The sequence below is a fragment of the Tiliqua scincoides genome, chromosome 7, assembly GCF_035046505.1.
Source record: "Tiliqua scincoides isolate rTilSci1 chromosome 7, rTilSci1.hap2, whole genome shotgun sequence".
Taxonomy (NCBI): domain Eukaryota; kingdom Metazoa; phylum Chordata; class Lepidosauria; order Squamata; family Scincidae; genus Tiliqua; species Tiliqua scincoides.
The window spans coordinates 75,913,363-75,935,908 of NC_089827.1; the positions used below are offsets into that span (position 1 = coordinate 75,913,363).

At 43.4% G+C, this 22,546-nt stretch overlaps 1 protein-coding gene across 2 annotated transcripts in view; it reads left to right on the plus strand.

Annotated features, from left to right (window-relative positions):
* Positions 1-1,415: 1,415 nt before the first annotated feature.
* SND1 (staphylococcal nuclease and tudor domain containing 1) overlaps positions 1,416-22,546 on the plus strand; it is a 252,010-nt gene continuing 230,879 nt past the window's right edge. For both annotated transcript variants that reach the window (XM_066634033.1, XM_066634034.1), the window contains exons 1-4: positions 1,416-1,559; positions 3,109-3,258; positions 15,473-15,593; positions 21,634-21,712. In XM_066634033.1, the coding sequence (XP_066490130.1) occupies positions 1,491-1,559; positions 3,109-3,258; positions 15,473-15,593; positions 21,634-21,712 (419 nt within the window). In that variant the 5' untranslated portion in view covers positions 1,416-1,490. The remainder of the gene's footprint in view (positions 1,560-3,108; positions 3,259-15,472; positions 15,594-21,633; positions 21,713-22,546) is intronic.

The following is a 22,546-nucleotide window of genomic DNA, read 5'->3' on the forward strand; positions in this document are numbered from 1 at the left end:
TAGGTGCCCCCCCCCAAACTGTCACACCAGCAAAGTTGGGAGCTGGGGGGCAGGACACTGCTGGTTAATGGAGCTGAGTTGAAATGGAGCCCAGATCTACCTGCCCAGCAAATGGCCATAGAGGCCATAAACTTAACTAGGACTGCAGGTCCACTTGGAGCCCATGTAGATCCGGGCTCCAAATCTGGCAAGAAAGATCTATCCAGCTAGCAAACAGTCACAGAGGCCATAAGCTCAACCACGAGTCTAAGGTCTACACAGCAGAGATGGAAGTTATGTGAATGAATGAAGGTCTTGCAATAGCTCAAGGCCTATAAAAGGCCTTACCCAAAGCAAGGCCAGCCTTTCCTTTGCTGTCACTGCTGCATCACAGATGTGAAACAGCAAGCAGAGGAGGGAGCCCTCATCCCACAGCTCATGCAAGAGGTTGAACACTTGGCCGTCACGCTGAGAGCAGTTGCATCAGGCCAGCATGGGCTCCAGCAAGTCTCTGGAGGGCTAGAGGCTCATTGGAGACTGGGGTCTCTCTGAGGGCCAGATTGGGAGAACTTGACGGCTGCAAGTGGCCCCAGGGCTGGGGTTTGGGCACCCCTGCCATAGAAGAACAATCACATTTCAAAGCATCCTTGTGTCTTGAAAGAACCATCTCTCCAATTCACTTGATAGTATAACTGGAGGAGGAAAATCCACCTACTGGCACCACCTACTAGTAAATAGTGATTGCTGCTTAAGGTTGGAGTGCTGCCACCTTCAGCCCCTTCCCCACTTTTATACAAGACTCAATTTCAAGTCAATCATTCAGGTCAAACCATGTTGATCAGACCTCACCTGGAGTACTGTGTCCAATTCCAGGCACCTCACTTTAATAAAGATGCAGCCAAACTGGAGCAGGTTCAGAGGAGAGCGACAAGGATAATCAGAGGGCTGGAGAACAAGCTGTATGAGAAAAGTTTGAGGAAATTAGGTATGTTCAGTCTGGAGATGAAAAGGCTGAGAGGGGATATGATAGTTTTGTTCAAATACCTGAAGGGCTGTCATATGGAAGAAGGAAAGTTTTGATCTCAACTTCCTCTGAAAGTAGGACTAAATCCATTGGGTACCAACTACAGGAGAAGAGATTCTGACTGGGCATCAAGAAAAAATTCCTGATGGTAAAAGTGGTTAGGGGTAAACAGGACTGGGCAGAAAAAATTCAAACTCTCTCACGTTAAAACACACATGCACGCATTTTGCAGGAAATATTTGCCTACGTGTCCTACTGCCAGCATACCGGAAGTCCCACCTCCGCTGCCTCAAACGGAGCAATTTGAATGGGCTTCATAGTCTGCCAGCACCGCGATTTTGAGAGGCGCTCGTGGATTCAGTCCCTGGCGCACAGGGGGTGGAGCTTATGCGAGTATCGCGCGTGCGTAGAAATAAATACTTTCCACTCGGCTGTCGTCTATTTTGTCATCCGCCTTTGCTGTCGCTTCGTCCACTACCATCTGACCATGGCTGCCTCCTGTAGCGCTGTCCCCTCCGTTCCGAATTCGGCTCTGCAACGCGGCATCGTCAAGATGGTAACATAGGAATACGGGAGGGGAGAACGGCCGTCATTCTGGAGGGGCCCAACAGTGCCTTCCAAGTAGACCAGTTTCCCAGTTTCCCGCATTCCTTCCCTCATGTCTCTTAGCCTTCCAATCTACCAAAAAATTTCACCCTCCTGCTGCCTCCTTCCTTTTATGCTCCTCCTTTATGCTGCCCGCCTTCGCTTTTCTCTTGCTCTTCACAAGAACGGAATTCAAACAGAACTCAAAAGTCCCCTATTCTAAAGCCATTTAAACTAATGGCCATCACCACATTACACCCTAAGACAGCAAAATTTCCATAATTTCAATTATGTTATATGTGAAAAAGTACCTCTTTTTCATCCTGAATATCCTTCCAATTGACATGTGTGCAAATGCATGTGTGTTTTAAATGAAGGATTCAACCAGGTCATTGTGGACATGGGTTACCCTCTTGGTAATGCTAGATTTAGAGGTGGAAATTACAGCAAGAGGAGCCACATGGATTCTCATGGGAGTGTGTCACACATGTAGATTTCAGACTGCAGTTACTGAGAATGTGGGCATGAAGGAGGGGTGGTAGTGACTTGATGGAGAGAACAAAAACCTTAGTGCTTAGGTTGGGAAGGGCCTTGGTTGGAAGAAGAAGCTGCAGAAGGGGAGACTGCCACCATTGATATAATGAAGTTCTTGCCTGGGATGCCATAAAAGAAGCACCCCAGGGGTGTTAGGGGTTGAGGATTAGAGGGTCAGAGGCAAAGTGCATCTGATCCTTAGTGAATCAGTTCAGGGGGTAGGGAGCTCTGATAATGTCCCCAAAGTTCTCTCTCTACTCCATGGGGACTTTTAGTTCTGAGCAGGGTCCACTCTGTGGCAGCAAGTCTCCAGGAAGCTTTATTGATTACAGATCTCAAGAGAAGATGGTAAGCTATTAATAGAACCCTAACATAAAAATCTATTCACTCAGTCTCATGTATGCCTCTGGATGGCCACTCTAGATCAGTGTTTCTCAACTTTTGTTCCCCACTGTACCGCTTTTCATGGTCCACCTATTTGAAGTACCACCAGAAGTAATTGACAATGACATCATCACCAGTTACTTCTGGATTGGGAGGCCAGGTGTGACACCAGTAAGGGGCAGAGGATGGGAGGGCTTTTTTTGATAATGGAAAAGCATGCTTTGGAGTTCTGCCTTCCAAGCCAAGCTTCCTTCCACTGTTTGTTATGTCACATTCCTGGTCTTGCTGCCAGGTGGCATGGGTCGAGGGGTTTCCCCAGCTCCATCAGACACCACCTCAAGAACTACAGGTGGCACCTGAACCACTGGTTGAGAAACACTGCTGTAGTTTGAGAGGGAAAAGGTTATAGTCTTCATACTTTGCTTGTGCATTTCTAGAATGCCTGATTAGCAACTGAATTTGTTAGTAATCTGTTTGCTCTGATGCATAGTCCTGTTGAACCACAAGCCTTGTGGGCTGGAGTGTGGGGTTGGCCACTTCAGTCCTACCTAAGAACATAACAACCTGATGCACTCTCTTTCCTCTCTCCCCCTCCCCCACAGGTTCTTTCAGGTTGTGCCATCATAGTTCGAGGCCAGCCTCGTGGTGGGCCGCCTCCAGAGAGACAGATCAACCTCAGCAATATCCGGACTGGGAACCTTGCACGCCGGGCCTTAGGCGGACAGCCAGATGCTAAGGACACACCTGATGAGGTAGGGGTTTAGACACAAATTGCATGGCCATTGAGATTAATTGAAGGAGCAGTAGTTGGAGCCCTACACATATCTTTGGTGGCCTTGATGTAAATACCGCCCCCTGGAATTAGCCATGTGGCTTTGGTTGCTGTTTCAGGTAGTTCCACTGTGAAAATTCCTAGGAGAGGAAAATGGTGGATGATAGACAAAATGTGGCTGAAGGGTTTAGGTGAGATCCACTGTACTTGGAGAAATAGGCCTGGATTCTGCCATATGGAAAACTGGTATAGCTTAGTTCCCTCAGGTGGTAACTGGCAATGACTCCAAGGAGAGCTTATCTGGAACCAACAGCAGTTTGACTTGTAATACTTCCTTCTTGTGTTGTAAATTTTGTTAGCTTACACAGTCTCTCTTGTCTTGTGTGCTCCTAAAGCATCTGTTGGGCCATTGTGTGATACAAGAATCCTAGAATCCTAGAGTTGGAAGGGACTTATAAGGTCATCTACCTGCCTATAGCAGGAAATCCTCTGCCTGTGGCAGGAGCTAGTCAAGCCTCTGCTTTAAGATGTCCAGTGAGGGGAAAATCAGCAATCGGATCCATTGCTGAACTGTCATGACTGTCAAGAATTACTTCTGGATGTCCAACTGCACTCTCCTCTATTGCAGTTTGTATCCATTAGATCTAGTTCTATTCTCTGAGGAAGTTGAGAACAAATCTGTTCCTTTTTCCATATGACGGCCCTCTAGGTATGCATAGAGCATGATCATATCCCCCCTCAGCCTTCTCTTCAACAGGCTGAACACATCATGTTCACTCAACCTTTCCAAGTTTGTTTTCCAGCCCTCTGATCATCCTCGCAGCTCTCCTCTGAACCTCCTCTAGTTTGGCTGCATCTTTCTTGAAGTGAGGTGCCCAGAATTGGACACATACTCCAGGTGAGATCTGACCAATGTGCAGTAAAGCAGAATCACTATTTTGCATGACCTGGAAGCCATGGTTCTACTAATGCAGGGTAAAATTGTGTTCACCTTCTTCTAAAAATATTTTAGTTATGGAGCCCAATTGTAATTGATATAAAATGCTATGCATTTTTCCTCCACTGTGGATGTTTTGTATAGTTGCATGCTAGCAATCATGCTAGCAATTAAATCAGGGAATTTAATTACTCATGTTTACTAGACAATTTCAACTGATCTTCTTTTCAGCAGACACTGCAGAATAACCCAGTGATTCTGCAGTCCTACATGACCATGGGTTTTTAGTATGGAAATTAGAGATTCTGTGCTCCTCAACAGAATTCTGATTTCCATCACATTGATTATAAAATCTGCCGGGATGGATCTTATTTAGTTTGTGCAGCAATAGGGTTACATTCTTGCCTGCACATAATCAGTTTCTATGTTAGATCTCATTCCTGGCCTCTGTATTAGCCTCATTCTACCTCATTGGGAGATAACCCTGTGTGGGGCTGGGCAACTTGAATATTGGCAGCTGTGGTACTACTTTCATCTCAACCACATTCAGCGTGGCCCACCTGTTCTCTGCCTTTAAGTGTTGCTATATGCCTTCCAATTTTCCACTTACTGTTAGTGCCTTGTCAGGGAGAGATAGACATGCTCTGCACCAGATGTCTCTTGTAAAATGAACTACCCATGCCCTAGCCAACTGCTGCTGTATCTGACACTCTGGTATAAATCTGGCACCACCCTGCAGTTGAAGATGGTCCAGGTTGACAGTTGGAAACAGGGTGTCAGTTCTGCTACGAGCTTATGGAAACAACATTTTCCATCAGTTATCCTGGTCATCCAGGTTATCATCTCCCTAACATCACAAGTGATCATTTTTAAATCTGTAGTCGGTCATCTTCTGCACCAGTCCAAGCTGCTCTGGGGCGGCCTGGCACCAGTCCCGGGGATGGAGAAATAAGGTTTGCTCCCCCCCGCCTCCTGCCACCTTCCCATTTTCTCTCTGTTTCTATAAGCTTGTGGATCACCCTGGCCCTTGGTCCACAAAATAGTAACTCATTTGTCCCCATGGTGCCCACTTTATTCACAACAGCAGTGTCCTGTACTGAATTCAAGTGACTGAGTGTGCTGCTGTTGGACAGATGCCCCAGATAATCACATTTGAGCATCCTCTTGCAGTGCACACACTCAGTCAAATGAGAATCTACTGCATACTGATGGAAAGACTTCCAGGCTATTGACTTCTTGGGAATACCAGTTTTTTAGTACTGTCTATGGTGCTTACCTTCTTCTTCCTAGCGTTGTTCCTACGCTATGGCAGGGTCTGCTTTTTGGCATGTCCATCTTCATTTGGCTTAGTGGTGGTGCTCACACATTTCGCCTTCTTGATGCGATCCATCCACCACTCCTTGGGTCTACCACGGAGTTGCCGGCTAGCAGGGTCCAGATACATGGCTGTCTTCACCACAGAATCTTCTTTACTGCGCACAACATGTCCTTACCATCTAAGTCTTCCATCCTGCATTTTTCCCACAATTGGTGCAACTCCCAGTCGTTGTCGGACATTTGTGGCGTGATTGAATTGCATTAATCCAAGGCACCATCGCATTTGCATTTCCCCAAGGTACCATCACAGCATTCACATATAGGTGCTAACCTACAGATCTTTATATAAATCATACTCAAAAATTGACCTCAAGCAAGAAAATTCCCTCCCAAAACATATTTTTACTGAGCACACAGGTCTAGCTCTTCCAGAATTTGCAAAGAGGGGATGCCTCTGACCTCTGAGTATGCTGTGAACATTGGCTCAACCTGTGGTTAGCTGGCCACCTATTCCTTCAGTAACAACAGCCTCATGGAGGGGATGCCTCTTTGGCCTTTGAATACCCTGTGAATGTTGGCTCATACTGGTTAGCTGGCCACCTTTTCCCTTCAGTAACATCAGCTTCAAGGAGGGGCTGCCTTTCTGACCACTGTGCACAACTTGAGAGAACCTCATATTTCACATTGAGCTTCATGCTGCAACAGGTACCTCATCTGCTCTGCAGCCTATGAATAGAAGCAGCAAACAATCTATCATCACTGCGTCACTTGCTGGAAAAACAAGTCTTCAGTAAGACAAATCTTTAGATAATCCCCCTACTCTGAGTTCCGGTTTTCTGCTACCTGTTCCCAGCAGGGATTGGAGACTTGTCACTGCAGTTGGGGTAACTGGGGGAATAAGTACTGCTGGGAGGGATGGGCAACTTTGTTGTCATGTGCTCTTGCACAGTGCCCACCTGAGTCTGATATTGATGCTAATTACAAGATCACAAAGTCTTGGAGGCAGCCCTCTGTGTTACCAGACTGCCAACTCAAAAGTATCATGCTGGTTACTATTTAGTCCTCCTGGAGATGGTAGAGGTGGGATACTATGGGTCAAGTTTGTTGCCATCAGGAATTTTTTCTAGCTGCCCAGTCATCATCTCACCTCTTGTAATTTGCGCTTGTTGGTTCTAATTCTACTCTCAGAGGCAGTTGAGAACAAATTTGTCCCTTCTTCCATATGACAGCCCTTCAGTTATTTGAAGAGCACGATCATATCCCCTCTCAACCTTCTCTTCTTTAGGATGAACATACCATGTTCCCTCAACCTTTCTTCGTAGGGCTTATTCTCTAGTCCTCTGATCATCCTCATCGCTCTCCTCCGAACCCACTCCAGTTTGGGTGCATCTTAAAGTGAGGAGCCCAGAATTTGACACAGTGCTCCAGATAAAGTCTAACCAATGCAGAGTAAAGCACAGCTGCTCAAACTTGGAAGCTGCAGTTCTACTAGTACAGACTAAAATTGCATTCGCTTTCGTTGCAGCTGCTTCACAGTGCTGACTCATGTTCATCTTGTGATCCACTGCAACTCCAAGGTCCTGCTCACATGTTGTGCTATCAAGCCAGGTATCTCCCATTTTATACCTGTGTCTTTGGTTATTTTTGCCTAAGAACTTTCCATTTGTCCCTGTTGAACTTCATCTTATTCATTTCAACCCATTTTTCCATTTTGTCTGGATCTTCCTGAAGGCTTCTACTGTCTTCTGTTGTGTTTGCTACTCCTCCCAGTTTGGAGTCATCTGCAAATTTGATGAACCTCCCTTGTATCCCTTCATCCAAGTCATTGATGAAGATGTTAAAGAGAACTGGGCCAAGAAAGAGCTCTGGGGCACCCCACTTGAAACTGTCCTCCAGGTTGACATGAGGCCATTGATAAACATCCTTTGTGTATGACCATCCAACCAGTTGTGAATCTATATAACGATTGTATTACATAGCCCATATTTTACCTACATGCTGATTAGGATGTCATGTGGGATCTTGTCAAATGCTTTCCTGAAGTCAAGATATATTATGTCCACAGCATTCCCACTATCCAGTAAGCTTGTAACATGATCAAAAAAGAAGATGAGATTTGTCTGGCAAGATTTATTTTTGACAAATAAATGTCATGCCATGTCATGTTCTATTGATCACTGAATTGTTGTCTAGACGTGAATAAACTGAGTGTTTTATGATTTGTTCTAATATCTTCCCTAGTATTGAAGTCACACTGAAGGAACAGAATTTCCCAGGTCTTCTTTTCCCCCTTTTTTAGAGATTGGGACCATTAGCCTGCTTCCAGTCTAGTCCCCCAGAACTTCTCAAATATAATTGACAGAGGCTCTCAAGTATATCTGCAGGTTCCTTTAGTACTCTAGGATGCAGTTCATTCGGTCCAAATGACTTGGATTAATTTAGGCCAGTTAAGTGGTTTCTAACAAGTTCCCTGTCAATCCAAATTTGCAGTCCTGTGCTGTCCAGGTTTTCCTTACCTCTATGGAATGTAAGCATATCCCATCAGCCAAGGATCCTGATTTGCAATTTCTTCTTCTGAGAGAAGAGGGATGCAGAGTAGGAACTGAGCAGCTCTGACTTCTTTTTGTTTCCAGACACCATGGCCATCCTTATCCTGGAGCAATCCCATCCCTTCATTTCTCTTTCTCTTTCTTTGGGCATATCTAACAAAACCCTTCTTGTTGTTCTTGACATCCCTGGCCAGCCTCAGCTGATACTAAGTTTTAGCATTCCTGACCCTTGCCCTACAAGACTGGGCTATCTATCTGTACTTCTCCCTAGTGATCAGTCCCATCCTCTATTTCCTATACATTTTTTTAAAAATCTTTAACTCACCACTAAGTTGCTTTTCCAGCTGTCCTGGTTTTTTGAGGTATCTTCCCCTTTTCTTTTTCATGGGAATTGTTTTTGTCTGTGCCTGTAGAAGCTGCTTCTTAAGGAGCTCCCACCCTTCTTGGACCCCTTTTCCCACTAGTTTATCAACCCATGGGATTCCATCTATCTTTTCTCTGACCTTGTTAAAATTTGCCTTCCTGAAATCCTATGTACTGTTTTCAGTGCGTGTTCCTTTTGTTTCCGGTAATATTGAGAATTCCAGCAGTTTGTGTTTACTTTTCCCTAAGGTTCCTACTACTTTGACCTCATCAACCAATTCCTTCTCATTTGGTCTTTGTGAGGGATGTCTGGTGGTCTTTGTCAAGCATTTCCCCCATCCTCCACTACTAAAGCACCAGCTTTACTCCTGCCCGCTGCCATTGTCAACAGGGCCATAGTCAGGATTTTAGGGGTGGGTGGTGATTATTTTTTTCAGGGTGCGCAAATGTCAGGTATATATACTGGTATGCAAAATTAAAGATAAGTCTAGAGAAACATCAAAGACCTATAACTTGAAAAGAAAATATTTTGGTGTTTTTTTTTTAAAGATGCTGTCATCATCTGTAAAGCATTGTAACAATAATTTGCATAGAAATGCATCTCTGTATGCAGTGTAAAGTGAATTTGTCTACACAGAAATAACATGCAACTTATCCTTTCATTTTGCAATAAAATCATTGTGACACCAGTGTATCACTGTGACATCACAGTGGAAGGGGCTGTGAAACCCAAGAAGCACCACAGACCTGATTCCATGTTTTCTCCCACCAGAAAAGGTTCTTCCTAACCTCAAAGAACAGCAATTAATTAAAAAAAATCTGAAAGGCAAAAACACCACAATGACTTCTCGAAACAGAAATGTTTCTCTCCACCACCACCCCACAGTAGAAGAAATAGCACCACCTTTCTAACCAGCACAAATAGAAATCTCTCCCAACCTTCTATGTGGCTGCTCTCAGCCAACCCTGCTCTCCATGTTCTCTGGAAAGGGGCCTCTGGACTGTGTTCTACCTTCCCAACCCCAGAGCCGTTGCTAGCTGGCACTGGGCCCGGGGCAAGATGCCCAATTTGCTTTTGCTTTTTTGATATCTCAGGGGCATCTAAGGGTACTAGCTTTCACTATTTCGCTCATTACTATGTACATAAAAACATAAGAACAGCCCCACTGGATCAGGCCATAGGCCTATCTGGTCCAGCTTCCTGTATCTCACAGCGGCCCACCAAATGCCCCAAGGAGCACACCAGATAACAAGAGACCTGCAAGGCTTCCGGGAATTGTAGTTTAAGAACATAAGAACAGCCCCACTGGGTCAGGCCATAGGCCCATCTAGTCCAGCTTCCTGTATCTCACAGCGGCCCACCAAATGCCCCAGGGAGCACACCTGATAACAAGAGACCTGCAAGGCTTTCTGGGAATTGTAGTTAAGAACATAAGAACAGCCCCACTGGATCAGGCCAGAGGCCCATCTAGTCCAGCTTCCTGTATCTCACAGCGGCTCACCAAATGCCCCAGGGAGCACACCAGATCACAAGAGAACTGCATCCTGGTGCCCTCCCTTGCATCTGGCATTCTGACACAACCCATTTCTAAAATCAGGAGGTTGCACATACACATCATGGCTTGTAACCCATAATGGATTTTTCCTCCAGAAATTGGTCCAATCCCCTTTTAAAGGCATCTAGACCAGATGCCATCACCACATGCTGTGGCAAGGAGTTCCACAGACCAACCACTTGCTGAGTAAAGAAATATTTTCTTTTGTCTGTCCTAACTCTTCCAACACTCAATTTTAGTGGATGTCCCCTGGTTCTGGTTATGTGAGAGTGTAAAGTGCATCTCTCTATCTACTCTATCGTTCCCCTGAATAATTTTGTATGTCTCTATCACGTCCCCCCTCAGGCACCTCTTTCCTAGGCTGAAGAAGCCCAAACACTGTAGTCTTTCCTCATAAGGAAGGTGCCCCATCCCAGTAATTAACTTTGTGTTAACTTTGAAACCAACCCCAGGTGAAATAAACTTGCCTGGTCTTTTTTCTCTCCTTTTTTCTTTTATGTGCTCAAGACTTATTGTGCTTGTATTCCCTTATTGTGCTTGTATTAACCCCTGCTAATTGGGTAAGAGGCACTTTTTCAAGTGGGTGCTCCTTTTTTTTTTTAGCAGGGGGAGAGTAACTGGCCCACCTCACCCCAGCACTGTCTGTTCTAGTGGCTGTCTGCTGGTATTCATTTGCATATTTTAGATTGTGAGCCCTTTTGGGACAGGGAGCCATTTAGTTATTTGATTTTTCTCTGTAAACCACTTTGTGAACTTTTAGTTGAAAAGCGGTATATAAATACTGTTAATAATAATAATAGTAATAGTAATAGTAATAATAATAATAATAATAATAATAATTATTATTATTATTATTATTATTATTATTATTATTATTATTGTTATTATTATTATTATTATTATTCCATACTGTAAAGTTCATCTTCAAACCATTCCAATACACATGCAGGCTTGATCCAAGGCCAGATGTACTAGACATACACTTAACTAGAAGGGGTGGAGCTGACTATTGGGCCCTGGGAATTCTGTGAATTACTACTCAGGCCTAGAAGTTATGATCTGAAGGTATATGTTTTACTATCCTGTGTTTGAATTATATTAATACACGTTGGTGCTTATGGAGAAGAGCTGGGTTGCATTTCCACTACAGCTTTAATCCACTTTCAGTGCACATCTATTCCCTTATTGAAGACTGACCAGACATAATGGAGGCCAGAGTGCCTCTACCTTTAACCATTGTATGAAATTCTGCCAGGTGCAGCTCAGGATGGAAGCGTTTAAAAAGCTGCACCTGTCAAAATTTCCTCTTCTACACAAAATTCCCTTCACCTGCCTCAAAATTTCCTCTTCTAAACAATGGTTAAAGGTAGAGGCAAACTGACTTCCATTGAATCCGGTCACCCTTATTGGGAAAATTGGGATAGAGGGGCTTGTGAGAAAGGCGGAATGTCAAGGACTGAACTGAAGCAACGGAAGCAACAATAGCAGGAAAAATTTCTTACTTGAATTTTAAAACAGCAGATTAGGTAGAATCTTCTACCACCAGCCAGAATCTCAAAAGATAGTCTCAGCTCTGCTTGCTGAAAGCTATCATCTGTACAGATCCAATCTTGTTATACACTGATTTTTTTATACATGGATTTGACCCAACACAAATGGCCGGTGCAATTGAGAAGAAATGTGCTGATCCCTAAAGAAGGGGAAAATGCATCTCTTTAAAATCACAGTTTAGAAAACTGCTTTTCTTTCTGTTGTAGAGACACAGTCATGCAAGCGATCATTCCATTCTTCGGTTGAGCCAGGCAAAGGCAGGGGTTCCTTTGCATTTCTAATTGCTGATTGCTTCTCTACAGCAGTAAGAAAAGCTGTTTTTAAACCACAATTGTAAAAGGATGAACTTTTAAATTTTTTTTTTTGAAATTGCTTTTAATTAACACATTTTATGGTATAAGCAGGGAGACCCAGAATCAAACCCCTGTGAATGTTCAGACACGACCTTATTAGGAGCAATGGAGGTGCAAGAAACCTGGAAGTGGGTTTTAAAATCTATTTTTCCACTGTTTTTTATCCACGAATTTTTTTTATCCATTGCAGATAAAAATATGAGACACAACCCGTATTTCCTTCCCTTCAGCAATTGCCCAAGATGAAGCTGTAGAAAAGGCTAGCAAACCCAGGAATAGAGACATGTAGCAGTCTATGAGGAGCCTTGATAAAAGCTGGGTCAAAAGCTGGATCTCAGGCTCTTTCTTTCAAGATGGGAAGTACTTCAATTTTTAAAGACCTCAGCTCATCAAGATCTGACACTTGATTGCCCCTGAGGCTGGACCTGAGGGCCTTTTGTAGGCCTTGCAAGGCCTTCTTGCTAGATCTGAGAAACTTAATCTTCAATCAGGTCCCGGTATAATTGATAGATACTGTTAACTTCATGAGCTCTTGAACTCTCTCCTAACCCCCTCCCCAAATACGTTCTGGGGGGGTCTGTAGTTTAAGGTATCTAAGAGCTGTTAGGGCTATTTTTAACAAACCATATTCTCCGGAATGCTTTGGGGTAATCAACGTGTGTTGGAAGTGGATTAAAACTAGTGAAATGCAACCCTGAATAAATTTGTTTTGTACTGTACAGTTTATTTTATCATGGCCCGAGCTCCCTGGAGGCCCATGCACTGGGGATTATGCCCCTCTGTCCCCCCTCTCCTTAGGCCTGCCTTGCCCTCCAGACTGTGTTCTGTCTCTGCACCAGCCTCCCTGCCCTCAGAATTTCCCTGGGAATTTTCCCCCCCCAAATATGCTAGTGTAGGCAAACAGCTGACTGAGGGTGGGCAATGCCCACCCTGGTCCCCCTCTAGCTACATCCTTGTACCTCAGTGCCATCTTTCTCCATCCTTTGATGCATTGGCAGTTTGGTTGGAAAGTGTCTTTCTCACTCCCTTCTTCTGTCCCTTGCCTTTGACAGATTTTGGTGGTCCTGATTGCTCATAATACGGGCCAATTACCCTCTTCCTCCTTGCCCTCTGCCATTGTCCTTAGTAAATAATCAACAGCAAATGATCAGGTGCAGTAAAGGGGTTATGTATTCAATAATGCTTGTCCTTTCATTTGGAAAGGATGAATGTGTAGGTTTCCCTTATTTCCCTTATTTTTTGCTGCACCTGATCATTTGCTGTTGATTAGTGCTCTGCATGTTGATTCCATTTTATTCCCTCTCTAATCCATAGTGTATTTTATTTACTTAATAGAATAAAAGATTATTAGTATATTAATATGTTAGACTGTAAATTAATAAATTGTAAATTGAGGAAGCTGTTGAATAGGGAAGGCTGCCTAAAGTCTGCCAGTACCCATTGTAGCACAATCTACTAAGGAGAATGACAGAGGGCGAGGAGGAAGATGTCACTCAGCTGTATCTCTCCTTTTCACTAGAGTGGATGTCTTGGTCCTGGTGTTAGGATCTGGATAAGGGGAAACAAGCTGAAATTAAATATGGACAAGAAAGAGGTCTGCCTGGTTCAGAAATCCACAAGCAGATGCTGGACTATCATCCTGCTCTGAATGGGGTTACCCCCTAATAAAGCAGGTTCTCAACTTCAGGGTTATGCTGGACTCACAGTTGCTCTTGCATGCCCAGGTGTTGGCTGTGGCCAGAAGTGCCTTTGCCCAACTTCGGCTGGTGTGCCAGGCTGGTGTGCCAGGTGTGGTTGTACCTGTCTCAGTTGATTCTGACCATGGTGGTCATTACAACATACTCTACTTGGGGCTGCCCTTGAAGACAGCCTGGAAGTTGTAGTTAGTGCAGAATGCAGCAACTCATGTGGTTGCTGAAGGTCTGAAGTTTGACTGTCAGACGATTGCTTCAATGTTTGCACTGGCTGCCAATTCTTTTCTGACTGCCAAATTCAAGGAGCTGGTTTTGACCTATAAAGTCCTTGGCTTGAGATCAGCATATTTGAGAGAGTGCCTTCTTCCATACAGTCTGGTCTGTTCTCTTTGGTCCTTGCTGGTTGTGCTGCCATTAAGAAAGATCAGTGGGATGGTGGCCAGAAATAGGGCCTTCTCAGTGGTGGCACCTGTACTATGGAATTCCCTTCCCTTTGAGCTGAGAACAACTCATTAGACTTCTGGCGATGCCTAAAGATGTTTTTATTCTGAAAAGCCTTTGGTGGTGTATGATGGCTGCGGACTGACTCATAAGAACATAAGAACAGCTCCACTGGATCAAGCCATAGGCCCATCTAGTCCAGGTTCCTGTATCCCACCAAATGCCCCATGTTTTTAAAATTAATTGTGTAATGTTTTATGACTTATTTTTTATGCTGTTGCTTGTGATAGAATTTTAATGAGTGTGAATGTGTTATGTATAGTTTTAATATATTTATGTATTTATTATGCCTTGGGGTGCCTTTCATGCAGAAAGGCATGATGTAAATTGAATAACAACAACAACAACAACAACAACAACAACAACAACAACAACAACAGTATTTATATACCGCTTTTCAACAAAAAGTTCACAAAGCGGTTTACAGAGAAATCAAATAACTAAATGGCTTTGAATAAACAATCAAATCAAGTACAGGACCTTTCTATAGGTGGGACACACAGGAATTTCTCTGACATGAACTTTTTCTAGGCATATATCAAGACATTCCCCCCCCCTCAGAAGTTGGTTGCTTTAAATCTTGTCATTTTTCATATTATTTGTGTTAAGATTTGTTGATGGCTTGTAATGTTTTTGTAAACAGCATTGTAGATTTATTATCCTATTCTTATCCCTGGGGGCTGGGGATAAGAATAGGCCCTCAGTTTGGCTGTACTTGTTGTAAGAGGCGACTGAACAGCCACCGGGTAGATGGGACTAGTCAGCCTGGGAAGGCAGCTCATCTGAGAGAAGGAAAACTCTGATCCCAAACCTCCACTGCCTTGTGGCTACATCCAGTTATGGAAAAGGCTTCAGGAGTCAACCTCGAGGCAAAATCCGGAGCTGGAGTCCCTGAGGCAGTTCATGGCTGAACACAGTCACGTTCTGGCAACTCCTGCGACGTCGCTGGAACCAACCATATTGGCTTTTGCCTTTCCATTGGACCATTCCAGCGACGTGGAGAGGGGGGAATTTGCTGCACGGATAACAGCCTATCCTCCATATCTGCTTTACCCAGGCTTCACGCACTGGAGAGGACACTCTGTTCCAGAACCACCATTCAGAGCGTGACACCATAGTCTTCCAAGACTGAAGGATGCCAACATAGATTTATTTAAAAAAAGAGGCTTGTTGAGTGTAAAATAGATAACTCAGGAGGAGGAGAGCACGACTTGGCTCTTATACATGCAAAGGCAAAACTGCTTGGCTGCTTGTTCCTGGACTTCACTGAAATTTTTTAGTAATGTGAGTACAGGGATGAAATGAAGTGCTTGGGCTGAATTGCATTTGTTTTGGCCCAAGGATATCCCATGTGTGTATGTTTTTTCTCTTAGCCTTGGGGATTTCCAGCCCGTGAATTCCTGCGCAAGAAACTTATTGGGAAGGAGGTCTGCTTCACAGTGGAATACAAGACTGGACAAGGCAGGGAGTATGGGATGGTGTACTTGGGGAAAGGTAAGTTTGGAGAAACACATGGGGCAGAGCTGTGTTGTCAGCCCTTGTTGTTAGCCTTCTTCTTGCATCTTCATGAAATTACATGAGTGTGTGGAAAGCATCAGGAATATTTATACAGAATCTCTGACAACTTGCGTGGGTGTGTCAGGACTTGATTTGTGCATTCTTTTCTTAAAGCCCCAGGATCTGTGAATCATGGTGCTGACTGATACTTCCTATTTAGTCCTGTGCTGTTGGTTCACAGAAGTTTGGGGTTGAACCTACTCTGAAGCATCCATCCATCCTGTATCTCTGCCAACCCCTCATAGCCAAACTACTTCTGTGTAACCTTCATTGTAAAAACAACCACAGGGGAAGAACTACAGCTGACCCCTGCAGCTTATGCTATATAGCTGCTATTAGGAAGAGCTCCTTAACAACTCTATCTGTAGGTTCAGTCTATGGCTTTTTAGTTTGTTTGATTGTGGGGTTAGAAGAGCACTCTCTTCTACCTCTCCCTTTTTAAAGGTATTTGGAACTGACTGACTTTTCCTTCCTTCCTTCCTTCCTTCCTCCCTTCCTCCCTCCCTCCCTCCCTCCCACTCTGCCATCCATGGCCAATTTCACTCTAAACAAGGTTTTTTTAGAGTGAATTTAATTATTTTAAGAAATTTATACTGCCTTTCCCATTCCAAAGCAAATGCCCAAGGTGGCTTACAAAGCTTTATAGTCAAGTACAGAGTATTGCAACAAGTAAAAACATCAAACACGGCAATAAAATACAGTGGTGCCTTGCAAGACGAAATTAATTCATTCCGCGAGTCGTTTCGTATTGCGAAAATTTCATCTTGCGAAGCACGGTTTCTCATAGGAATGCACTGAAATTTAATTAATGCGTTCTATGGGCAAAAAAAGTCAGAACAAAGTCAAATTTGGTTTACAAAGTGTTTATTAAGTGCTCTTTAAAGGCATACATACTGTACAGAGGGTTTCAAAAATTTCAAGCACAAAACTTCAACTTTTTAATTTTAAAAATTTGTCTTGCGAAGCACGGCGATAGAAAAAATTCGTCTTGCAAAGCATGGCATAGAAAAATTCATCTTGCGAGTCACCAGAAAAAATTGCAAAAACGCTTTTGTCTTGTGAGTTTTTCGGTGTGCGAGGCATTCGTCTTGCGAGGCACCACTGTACTAATTTTAACATTACATGCTGAAAAAAAATATCAGAACAAACTTTAAGGAAAAAAGAAAAAAGAACTCATTGAAGCAGTGGAGAACAGATAAGTCTGGGGAGGTTGTCAGATGCGCAGAGGGCTATATCCGCTCAACAGCCAAATGCCAAACAGGTATGTTTTCAGCTCTCGCTGAAAACCCATGAGCAAGGGAGCAGTTCTCAGTTCCCCAGGAGGGCATCTTACAGCAGTGGTGCCACCACAGAGAACTTTTGCCCCCAATCTTCCACCACTCTCACTTGGGACAAAGGCAGCACTTGTAGAAGAGCCCCTTCAACTGACTAGAGAGGGCAGGATGTAATGTATGGAAGACCTTTCAAGTAACCTGGACCCAAGCCATGGAAGGCCTTAAAAGTTAGAACTAGCACCTTGAATTAGGACCAGAAGTGGATGAGCAGCCGGTGTAACTGCTGGAGTAGTGGTCCAGCTGAGCCATAATGTCTAGTCCCCATGACCATTCAGGCTATCACATTCTACACTAATTGCAGTTTCCGAACGGTTTTAGCAGGTAACCTCACATAGAGTGCATTGCAGTAGTCCAGTCTTGCAGTTACTAAAGCATGAGTCACCATAGCCAGGTCCAAATGGCTCTAATATGGTTTCCATTGGTGCATCAGCATAAGTTGGGTGAATACACTTCTAGCAACTACCACCACCTAATTTTTCAGGAACTGAGAGTCCAGGAGAACTTCTAAGCGGTGCACCTGTTTTTGTAAGGGGAGTTTTTGTAAAGTTCTATCTCTATAAGGCAGTGATGGTGAACCTTTTAGAGATCGAGTGCCCAAACTGCAACCCAAAACCCACTTATTTATCGCAAAGTGCCAACACGGCAATTTAACCTGAATACTGAGGTTTTAGTTTAGAAAAAACAACTCGTACATTAACATCTTTTGTCTTAAAAGAAAAACACAATAACAGAACTTTCAATGATACAAACAACTTTTTATTGAAAGGTAACAGTTTGCATTTGGCCTGTTTTTGAACCATTAATGTGATTTTTGCTGTTGTATGCATGCTGATAATTTGTCTAACCTTGGCTCATATTTTGTAAGTTTGAGAGCAACACATGCAGCACTCAGGTCATCTGTTAGTCTGTTTCTGGTGTCAGATTTGATATAATTCAAAGCTGAAAACAGCTGCTCACAAGCATAAGATGATCCAAACAAAGTAAGGAAAGCAATCCCAAGTGCTTTCATTGACTTAAAATTATTTGGCAGAGAATTCCACACTTTAAGGATTTCATTTTCAGAACTAACGGTGCTGTCCTTTGTCATCCCTTCTATCTTCTCAAGTGTTTCACGCAGGTCATAGAATTTATTTTTCCAGATAGAGCTTTCTTGAAATTCCAATAGCTCCATTTCCAGATTTCCTAAATCTAACCAGTATAAGCAGGAAAGATCAAGTTCTTCAAATTTAGCTTTATCTGGAGAAGTAAGAATACACAGGGTTGTCTCCAACTTACGGAACTGTAAAAATCTGTTACTAAAATTCACCTTTGCAGCTTAAACAATGCTAGAAAATTCCTTGTAGATTTCCTGATGGCTTGTAGGATTGTCTGCAAATGTTGTAGAATTTTCTAAATGCATTTTTAGATTTGGAAAATATTTCAGCTGCCCGCTTTCAAGGTCTCTTTCAAAAACCTGCAGTTTTCTCTCAAATGTTTTGATATCACAAAACATCCTTTCTGCTGTTTTCCCTACACCTTGTAGTTGTTTGTTCAGTACATTGAAGTGTAAAATCTGTAAAGAACATGAGGTTGGTAAGCCAGGCTATATCAGTGAGCTGTGGATATTCCTGTCCTTTTTCATTCATAAACAGCCTAATTTCATCCAAGCAGGCTACAAATCTCACCAGGACTTGTCCTCTGCTCAGCCACCGGACATTATTGTACATAAGTAAACAATTATATTGTGCCTGAACCTCCTCAAGAAGTGCTTGAAACTGTCGAAAATTCAGAGCACAAGCCATGATGTAATTCACCATTTTTGTGACATCTTTGAGGACATCATCAAATTTTTTGCTGCTTTCCCTGGCACAAAGAGCTTCTTGATGTATAATACAATGGAACTGAATGACTTGATGTTTTGTTTCTTTAACAAAGAACTGTATGAAACCAGATGTTTCCCCCACCATAGAAGGTGCCCCATCACTAGTAATTGAAACCACTTTTTCTGGTCTTACGTCTTGTGACAAAAAAGCCTCCATCACAGCATTGTAGATAGTTATCCCTTGTGTTCTTTCAGGCAAAGGCATCAGTTTCACCAGCTCTTCTCTCATTATGTCACCAACAGCATAACGCAAAATTACTGCTAGCCTTGCATGATTATTTATATCTGTACTTTCATCCAAGCACATGGAGTAATAGGCTGCCTTTTGTAAGTCAGTAGTGAGCTGCTGACTAACATCAGTTGCCATGCGCTGGACTCGATCTTTAACAGTATTTCTGCTAAGTGGCACCTCAGAGATACGGTGAATAATTTTATCCTTGTTTGGGAAATCATGAAAAAGGGAATTACTCCCAGACAACATGGCTGTTTTGATAATATCCCCATCAGAGAGGGGCTTACCATGTTTTGCCATGCACAGTGAAATTTGAAAACTGGCAGCTGTCAGATGATTTGTTCTAAAAAGATAGTTGCAAAAACTAAGATACTGGGAATGATATTTCCTCAATTTCCCTTCAAGAAACTCCTTTCTTTCAGTTTCACCAAGTTTGGCAACACTTTTGTGGTTGGTGTCAAAGTGCTGTCTGACACTTGATGTGCGACACACAACACTTTCATTACACAGAATACATAACTCTTTCCCATTGCGTTCAATCACTCCAAATGACTCTGTCCAGGCCTCTTGGAATGATCTTCCACTATCTGTTTTTGCTTTTTTTGCTGTACTCATTTTTGGGTGTTCAAGACTTGGAGTCTACAAAAACACACACACACACACAAAAATGAAGCACCCAATACAAATCTATCTCTATACCAAAAATAGCTAACACTATTAGTTAACACTAAAGAAATGGATATTCCCTGAATCAACAGTCTACGGCAGTGATTCTCAGCTGGGGTTCCTTTTGAATTTGCTGACCACCAGCGCAAGGGGGAAATGTTCCACTGACCACCAGCTTTTGACCTGCTCTGAAAAAGGCATCTGAGTGCATTTCCTACCTTTGATTCACCTCTGCTGTACATGCGTTGGACCTACTAGTTGGCAACCTTCAGTCTCGAAAGACTATGGTATCGCGCTCTGAAAGGTAAGAACATAAGAACATAAGAACAGCCCCACTGGATCAGGCCATAGGCCCATCTAGTCCAGCTTCCTGTATCTCACAGCAGCCCACCAAATGCCCCAGGGAGCACACCAGATAACAAGAGACCTCATCCTGGTGCTCTCCCCTACATCTGGCATTCTGACTTAACCCATTCCTAAAATCAGGAGGTTGCGCATACACATCATGGCTTGTACCCCATAATGGATTTTTCCTCCAGAAACTCGTCCAATCCCCTTTTAAAGGCGTCTAGGCTAGACGCCAGCACCACATCCTGTGGCAAGGAGTTCCACAGACCGACCACGCGCTGAGTAAAGAAATATTTTCTTTTGTCTGTCCTAACCCGCCCAACACTCAATTTTAGTGGATGTCCCCTGGTTCTGGTATTATGTGAGAGTGTAAAGAGCATCTCCCTATCCACTCTGTCCATCCCCTGCATAATTTTGTATGTCTCAATCATGTCCCCCCTCAAGCGTCTCTTTTCTAGGCTGAAGAGGCCCAAACGCCGTAGCCTTTCCTCATAAGGAAGGTGCCCCAGCCCCGTAATCATCTTAGTCGCTCTCTTTTGCACCTTTTCCATTTCCACTATGTCTTTTTTGAGATAAGTGTCCTCCACAAACTTGGCCAGAATCACTGCTTGACCCTATCTCCATGTCTTTTATGAAGAAGTTGAAAGAGAGATCCTTGAGGCTCATTGCTTTTCACTTCTCTCCACTGTGAAAATTGCTCATTGACACTCTTTGTTTCCTGATCCTCAACCAGTTCCTAATCCATGAGAAGACCTGCCCTCTAATTCTCTGACTTTGAAGTTTCTTAGCAGCCCTTGGTGAGGGACTGTGTCAGACTCCTTCTGAAAGTCTAGATATATAATATCCTCAGGTTCTCTGCATCTACTTGCCTGTTGACCTTTTCAAAGAATTCTAAAAGGTTCGTGAGGCAAGACTTACCCTTACAGAAGCCATGCTGGTTCTCCCTCAGCAAGGCTTGTTTGTCTATGTGTTTGAAGATTTTATCTTCGTTGAGGCATTATCTTTGATGAGGCATCACCTTACCTGGAACAGATGTTAGGCTGACCAGCTTGTAGTTTCCTGCATCCCCTCCTTGCTTTTTTAAAGAATGTCATGACATTTACTATCCTCCACTTCTCTGGCATCATGGCTGTTTTAAGGAACATATTGCATATTTTAGTCAGGAGATCAGCAACTTCATCAATTCCTTAATAATTCTTGGGTGCATACCATCTGGGCCTGGTGACTTACTGATCTTTAATTTGTTTATTAGATCTGAAATACCTTTTAACCACTATCCAACTTGATTCCTTAGTCAGGAGGGGCCGTTCACGCATATCTGCCTAGGCCATCTGCTGTGAAGACAGATGCAAATAACTCATTTGATTTTTCTGCCATTTCCAAGTCTCCTTTTATCCCTCCTTTCTCTCCCTCACTGTCCATCAGGCTAACCATTTCTCTGGCAGTTTTCTGCCAGAAATTCTAATATATTTGAAGAAGCTTTTATTATTCCATTGATGTTTTCTTATTCCTTTTCATGTTTTCTTTTCTTACCAGATGCAACCAAGGAGAACATTGCAGAGTCACTAGTAGCAGAAGGGCTGGCAAGTCGCAGGGATGGAATTCGTACTAATAAGTATGTTTCTTTGTAATACTCTTGGAAAAGTCTCAGCTGCAGCTGGACTTGTAAATTCTTGTATGCTTTGTGGAATAGCAGCTGGGCTTCCTACAATGGTGCAGATCTTCTGCACCTCTGTCTGCACCTGCAGATAATCTGCATCTCTTTCTTGGTGCAGATTACAGTAGCAGTCCAAAGTAACAGCTCTTGACTTTTTGCTTGCTTTATTTTGCAAAACTTTAGATGTTCTGTTGTCTTTGTCAGTCACTCCGGTAGTGGTGTAACTAGAGGGGATACAGGGGTAGCAATTGCACCAGGCTGCAAGCTACCTGGGGGCAATAGTCTGGCCACCCACCTGTGCAATTGTGCATCGCTCATGATTGCCATTCCTACCTCTTGCGAAAAGTGGTGGAAAAAACAGCACTCTTTGCAAGAGGGGCAGCGGAGATCACAGTCTATGGCTGCTTGTTCCCCTTGTCCTGAGGCCTTGGGGAGTGATTATGTGCTTGAGGGGCAAGCAGGAGGGGGCTGTGGATGGGGGAGATGGCAAAGCAAGGGAACTGAGTGGCAAGAGAGTGCCATCACTGCTTATGCCTTTAGGAAGGCGAGCAAGAGATGGTGGGGGTGGAGGAAGTGGCAGATTAAAAAAAAATTAATTAAAAAAACTATGGACGAGACACTATAACTGGAAGTACATCACTTCTGGGTGTGATGAGGGTGCAACATTTTTAAGTTTGTCCCAGGCTCCAGGGTGGCTAGCTACACCACTGAAACTCTGGATTGAGTTCTGTGAATAGTTTCAGACTCTGTTTGTGAATGTACTCTGAGTCACAGAGACCACTTGCCTAAAGC